Source organism: Macaca fascicularis, chromosome 17, assembly GCF_037993035.2.
Source record: "Macaca fascicularis isolate 582-1 chromosome 17, T2T-MFA8v1.1".
Classification (NCBI taxonomy): Eukaryota; Metazoa; Chordata; class Mammalia; order Primates; family Cercopithecidae; genus Macaca; species Macaca fascicularis.
In genome coordinates, this window is record NC_088391.1 from 6807519 (window position 1) to 6814370 (window position 6852).

The window sequence follows — 6852 nt, forward strand, 5'->3', positions numbered from 1 at the left end:
ACACGGTCTCGGCTCACTGCAAGCTCCGCCTCCCAGGATCACGCCACTCTCCTGCCTCAGCGTCCCGAGTAGCTGGGACTACAGGCGCCCGCCACCAAGACCGGCTAATTTTTTTGTATTTTTAGTAAAGACAGGGTTTCACCAGGATGGTCTCCATCTCCTGACCTCGTGATCCGCCCGCCTCGGCCTCCCAAAGTGCTGGGATTATAGGCGTGAGCCACCGCGCCCGGCCTGTAATTTTTTTAGAAGACGGATTTGTCTGTGAATTCAAACCATGATGTATAAATCTATAAGTTTGTGATTCTTAAAATTCTAAACAGACATAGAGGTCCTAACCTTATATCGAAACATTCAATAATTATGACAAATTTTAAAGGGGACAATAAGGCAGTCTTTTCCTTTATTATACCAGGCATACAATCAACATAGAAACTTAAACATTATTCAAAATCACAACATAGTAGTCACTTAATACGTATTTTAAATCTGAAATGGCAAGTCATCCTAATGTCATATTATCATATATTACTATAAAATAAAGTCAATCATTATTTTAATAATGGATTAAGCATTTAAAAAAAAGCGTAAGAAGTCTCCACGATATTTTTATTGGCATTAAGTATCTCTATTCTTCATCTGCTCTTTTAAACCTCTTGTTTCAATCCTATTTTAAATCCTGGGGGAGTCTAAGACTATTTCTTCATGGTCAAGTCAACCAAAGAATCCACCCCTGCCTCCTTAATGTAGGCTCCCAGGCAAGGAGGGGCTCTACCTCCACCCTGCTTCCCCACCCCAGGTACTAGGAGGGAGGCGATCCCCTTAACCTTTAAAAACAAACTTCACTGATAGAAAGAAATAAAGAGTTAAAGGAATAAAAAGAAACAAAACCCTAGGTAGTCATGACTTGGATGACTAGTTTTGACTAATTCAGGATTCTGGTAAAGTAATGGAATTGTCCTAGTTACAAGGATAACTGTTTCTACTGGAAAAATATCAATTCCTTGGTAGCTAGAAATTTTAATTATGTGGAGTAAAAGATTGCCTGCTACCTCAGGACTGTTGGAAATAAGACAGTTTTCCATGAGGTCTTTGGTCCTGTTGCAAAGTTAATATTATTGGGTATACGTATGCATAAATACATGCATACACACATGTACCTTGAGATGTGTGCACATTTCAAAATAATTAGCTCCATAAGAAAAAAGAAACCTTGTAGAAAACCACATAAATGTCCAACATTTTTCACAATTTAAACAGTAAGGGCATGTTATTAGTTGAATTGAAAAATCTCTTAGCTGAAACTAGATGTTTTAAAAACACAGGCCAAAAGCAACCACTTAACTAGTGTAATTTTAAACAGGAAATTTTATGCCTTTTTTTTTTGAGACAGAGTCTTGCTTGCTCTGTCACCCAGGCTGGAGTGCAGTGGTGTGATCTTGGTTCACTGCTACCTCCTCCTTGTGATTTCAAGCGGTTTTCCTGCCTCAGCCTCCTGAGTAGCTGGGATTACAGGCACCTGCCACCACGCCTGGCTAAGTTTTTTATTTTTTAGTGGAGACAGGGTTTTACCATATTGGTCACGCTGGTTTCGAACTCCTGACCTCAGGTGATCCACCTGCCTTGGCCCCGCAAAGTGCTGGGATTACAGGCGAGAGCCACTGCGCCAGGCCAAGTTTTATGTCTTAAATGCAGAGCCAAAACTCTGCGACAGGAACATGTTACAAATCAGTTTCCACAGCCCTGGTATCCACTGAGGGATGAAAGCTTGCAAGGTACAGGGAAGGAGCAAGACTTAGACTTTGGAAAACCTGGCTTCAAATTCTGACTCTATCCTTGTGCTTTGTGGCCTCAGGCACATTTTTTATCTGCTCCTCTCTTAGTCTTAGTTTTCTCACCTATAAAAGTAGTAGTTTTGTGATTATAGTAAAACACCCAGCATGGGGCCTGGCACACATGTGGTCACAACAAGTACATATGATTCTCATTATAATTCTGACTATTGGAGATACACAAATGGAGCCACTATTTTTTATAAAATCATCATTTATTCCTTTAAAACCTCATTATGGATATTTCCCAGCCCCTGTCAAAACCAACTTACCTTTGTCAAGTCTCCTATGGTGATGCTATTCAATTTTAATTAATTAAAAACAGACTCATCATGTTCAACCTACTAACTCCATCGAATGTTCAAAAGAAATGTTTTAAAGGCATCAATTTTATTAGATTGATCATACAGTGATATGTATTGAAAATTATTTCCCATTTCTTAAGTATTTCAGTCCCTCTCCTGCTTCCGTAAGTAACCTCAGCGAGGAGACGCAGATTCAAGTAGAGGATTTATTCACACGTGTGCTACATTAGGAGAAGCGCTGGAGAGAAGGCATCAGCATGCAGGACCCCCGGAATGGTCCTGAGACCACCCTGGGCATCACATCTGGTACAAACCAATGAGGTTAATTTATTACAAATGACTCCCCAACGACCCTGAAATACTGCTTTTGCTGCCATCTGAATGGGCTAAGTTGATATGCGGCCAAGAATTTTTTCCACTGATTATATAGACATAACTCTAAATCCATTGCAAATGGAGGAAAGATACCTGTGTCTACATTTGTCTGCATGAACAGAAAAGAAAACAGAGACACATTGATTTTACAATGTGTTTGAAGTGAATTCTTCTTTGCAATTTCCTGACTACATTCTTGCTCTCTGAAAACAAGCAATATGATTTTTATTGTGTATAAATTGGTTTTTGGTGAAAAGGAGTTAAAAGATTTCAAACTTAACTTTTCATCAACAGCCAATGGTCATTCTGTTTATGACCTTACAGGATATAGGTTATATATATCACAGTCATAGATGGATGCTGTGCACTCACAAACAAACCTAATCATTAAAACAGGGGACTGCCTGTTTCAAATGCATTATACACCACAGACAGTATGAGCCAGAAAAAAACTTGGCCTATAATATTTATTCTAACTGTCTCAATCAAGAATAACTATTAATATATTCTTAGAGAGAGGAAAGGTGATTTTTTAAAATTTCATGATAATGTCACATTAGTTTTTTTCAGAATATATTAAAATAAATTTAATCTACTTTCAATTGCTATAATTAAGATTTTTTTCCTTTTGTTTTCTGAAAAGAATCAGACAATAGCTTAAGAAACTACAATCGTAGATCTAATCAATCCTACTTCATATGAAAATCAAAACCTATTTCAGGATTCATTTTAGAAAGTACATATTGAAAAACTATATTGAAAAATGACCCGTTGGAATCTAGATTGACATGGCAACATTTGAAACTAGTGGCCTAGCTAACACAGTCAACCATGCGGAAGGAGTTGCAACATTTATAGAAATACCGAAAGAATTCTTGTGAACAGTAATTGCCGAAAGGAAAGAAAGAATGAATAAGAATGGTTTCAGGGTTGCAATGTCGGTGACATTACTGAGTTCATGTTAGCAAAATCAGGACCCTTCCAAACACAATTATGTAAACTATTTGCATTGGATTGAAAGGGGTCATATTCTGTTACATACATGCAGCATTAAAAAATCTACCATCATGTAAAACAAAATAGTCTGGAAAAAGTAAGTCTTCCTCAGTTTTCCTCAATCACTCAAATTTATTTTAAAGTCCAGGTAAAAACTCTGAAACTCATTGACTTTTTACAACATCATGGGCGTATCATATCCCTTCCTTTCCTACCCCCAATCAGCCCTCCAAACAAAATATAAAAGGAAACCCCTGCCCCCAAGCAAAACAAAATAATATTGCGTGAAGATCTCAACAATACTTTTTTAATGGTGAAAACACCGGTAACATTATTTTCACTTCAATTACTTAACTCATCTAAACGATGTCATTGCTTCACGAATGCTAAGTGCTCCTGTGGCTTGAGAGGGAATCCGATGCAAGGAATTCAAGGCAAGCATCTCAAACCTTGGCCAGGCAGTGGAAGTGCTTGGTAAATGCAGAGTCCTCCTGGGTGCAAGGGTGCTACACATCACTGGGCGAGCGCGCTCTCTGGGCGAGACTGGACGGGATGCAGCCGCAGCAAATAAGACAGAGCGCTTTCTGGATCTCTTGGTTTCTGAAAGCATATATGACAGGGTTGATGATGGAATTGTAGGTGGCGGGCAGGAGGGTGGCGTAGGTATAGATGGAGGGGTAGGTGTAATCTGCTATCAAGGAATAGAGGGTGAAAGGCATCCAGCAAGCAGCAAAGGTCCCCAGGATGATAGCCAGGGTGGAGACCCCTCTCCGGGTGGTCACATAGTGCGACGTGGCCAGGAAGTGGTGCTGTAGGGCTATCTGATGGGCGTGCCTCATCACAATCTTACAGATCTGGATGTAGAGCTGAAGCATGAGCGCAAACATGAAGAGGAAGGACACCGAGAGGATGGCCGCGTTGTTCTTGGTGAGCGGTCTGACCACGCTGCAGGTGGTCTCGTCTCGGAGGCAGTTCCAGCCCATGACGGGCAGCAGCCCCAGGCAGATGGAGGTCCCCCAGAGCATGACGAGCATGACATAGGTAAACGTGACCGTCCTCTCCGAATGGTACGTCAGAGCGTAGTACAGTGAGAGGTAGCGGTCAACAGTGATAGCCAGCAAGCTGCAGACAGAGGCAGAGAAAGAGGCGACAATGAGGCCGATGGTGACCAGCTTGGTGGCTTCTGACTGAAGCAGGTAGGCAAAAACAAAATTGATGATGAGTCCAATGCCGGCCAGCAGGTCTGCAAGAGCCAGACTGCCTATCAGCAGGAACATGGGCGCTCGCAGGCTGGGGTTGTGGAAGATGATAAGGACCACAATGGCATTTTCACAGGAGATGAGGGTTCCCGAGGTACACAAGACAATGTCCCAGGGGTTGACTACGAGCTCAGGCTCTGGCTTTACGGCAGGAACCCGGGAGGAGACAGCAGCCGAGATGTTCTCCGCAGCAGCGGCATCTAAATAATCCCGAGGCAGCCCGCTTAAATTGACCTTCAGGTCTTCATTCATTTTAACCCCTGTCCTCTTCAACGAAAAGACAGGTTTTTTAATGTTTAGATACAGCAGGGTGACGATCCGAGATCATGCAAAAGACACACAGACAGACAGAAAGCCAGCCCCTGCTCAGACACCAGTACCAAATGCCACAAGCTTCGGGAATGAGGAACTGTTGGGAAATGAAACAAAAGCCAAAGTCTCTGTGGTTTAAACCCCACAACACAAATGCCGTTTGGCACTGGGGAAAACACAGGGTTGGACTTCAAAACACCAGCGTGAGCGAGGCAGACACACACGGACTCGCGGCGGTCTGTTTGCAAAAGCGCTGGGAATGCACATTGGAAAATCACATCTTGCATGCTGAAAACCAACAACTGTTTGACATCTGGGCTGCTGCCGAGAAAACCACGCGGCAGCGGCAGGTCTTGAGTCAGGGGCCGCCATCCTCGATGGAATATTTAAATCGCCTATTTCCATCGAACTCCCACCCTCCAAACGCATCCCCCACGCGCGTGCACACCCTCAAACGCACCCCCGACCGGAACAAAGAGGGGCTCCCAGACTCCCCCCCGTGCGCACGGAGCAGTCGGGAGGGCCACGAGAGGGAGGTGTGTGCAATGGAAGTACCGAGACAGACAGACAGACAGACAGATGCCCATGCACTGCCTCCGCTCCCCTGGCAGCGGGGACTGGAGTCGGACGCGAGAGGGACAGACAGGGTGCGGGGACAGGCGGCCCGCGGGGGCGGGGGGGTCATCGAGGGGGTCACCTTGGCGCGCCCAGGCCGAGGGGGCTCCTCCGGTGCTTCCGAAGCGCGCGGGCTACTCGTGTCGCATGTCGGCGCAGGCGCCCGCTGTGGCAAAGGGCGGAGGCCGGGCTCCGGAGCGGGCCGGGAGGGCGCAGGGCGCGCGCTCCGCTGCAGGTGAGCGACGCGGCTGCAGGTGAGCCGCAGGCTCGGCTCGCGCGCCCAGCTTTCCCCGCCGCGCCCGCCCGGCCCACACGCTCCCCGCGCGCGCTCCGCCCCCGCCCCGCGCGCGCCCGGCCGCCCGCCAGCCCGCGGGATCCCCGGGAGGCCGCGCGCGCCTCCACGGGTCGGGACTGCTCTAGGGTGCGGGCAGGCGAGGGCGGCCCCGGAGCGCGGGGCAAAAGAGCCGGGAGGCTGAGAACTGCATGGTCGCCCTGCCCGCCTGCCGCGCCGCGCGCCCCACCCCAGCCGGCGGACCCGGGCTTGCACCGGGCGGGGCAGGGGAGCGCTGCCTGGGAGCCCTGTGACCTATTTCGTTCCTGTGGTTTCCCCGGGGAGCTCCAGTCTCCACAGTCCTGGCTTTTCCACGCCTTCACCTAAACCGCTACATTCAGGGCCAAAAGGATTGCTTAGGATGGTATTCACGATCAGCAGCAGGGAGGCGGGGTGGACAGGTTGAGGAAGCAGATCTTTAAAACAACAAAATGCCCCGCACGCTTTTTTAGAATTGCCCATGGTCTTGGACCTGGTTCATTATCACTGTTTCCCAGGAACATTTGCTTAACTGAATAGATGCTGCTGCTCTGTGTATCATCATTATCATCACCAACTTGCACTTATTAAGTGCTCTTTGAGCTGTGTTTTCAAATGGAAATCATTTACTGAGTTCTTGTAGAAGCTTCCTGCAGACATTGGCCAAACCCCAATTCATTTAGATACTGAAGTGGCACTATTAATTTATTTTTTCATTTTGCCACATCAATGGATTCTGAGATGAAGAACCTGATAGCTGTCTGCTTTTCTGAGCCCAGGCCTCCTCTGGATATAAAAACCCAAGCACCTCGTAGATCTTAAGTTCCAAGATGATCCTCCAGTTTAAAGAT

At 46.3% G+C, this 6852-nt stretch overlaps 1 protein-coding gene across 3 annotated transcripts; it reads right to left on the reverse strand.

Moving 5' to 3' along the window:
- Positions 1–368: 368 nt before the first annotated feature.
- On the reverse strand, positions 369–6005 carry GPR12 (G protein-coupled receptor 12). Of its 3 annotated transcripts, none has more exons than XM_074021757.1 (2): positions 5774–6005; positions 369–4627 (listed from the first exon to the last, which is right to left on the reverse strand). In XM_074021757.1, the coding sequence occupies exon 2, from the start codon at positions 4537–4539 to the stop codon at positions 4012–4014; it is 528 nt and encodes a 175-aa protein (XP_073877858.1). In that variant the 5' UTR covers positions 4540–4627; positions 5774–6005; the 3' UTR covers positions 369–4011. The 3 variants fall into 3 exon arrangements, with proteins under 3 accessions (XP_073877858.1, XP_065389163.1, XP_015294575.1); XM_065533091.2 differs by having other exon boundaries at positions 369–5024; XM_015439089.4 differs by having other exon boundaries at positions 369–5031.
- Between the last annotated feature and the right edge of the window lie 847 nt (positions 6006–6852).

Excerpts from the sequence above, each read along its gene's own strand:
- GPR12 (XM_065533091.2), bottom strand. The coding sequence starts at position 5,016 with ATGAATGAAGACCTGAAGGTCAATTTAAGCGGGCTGCCTCGGGATTAT.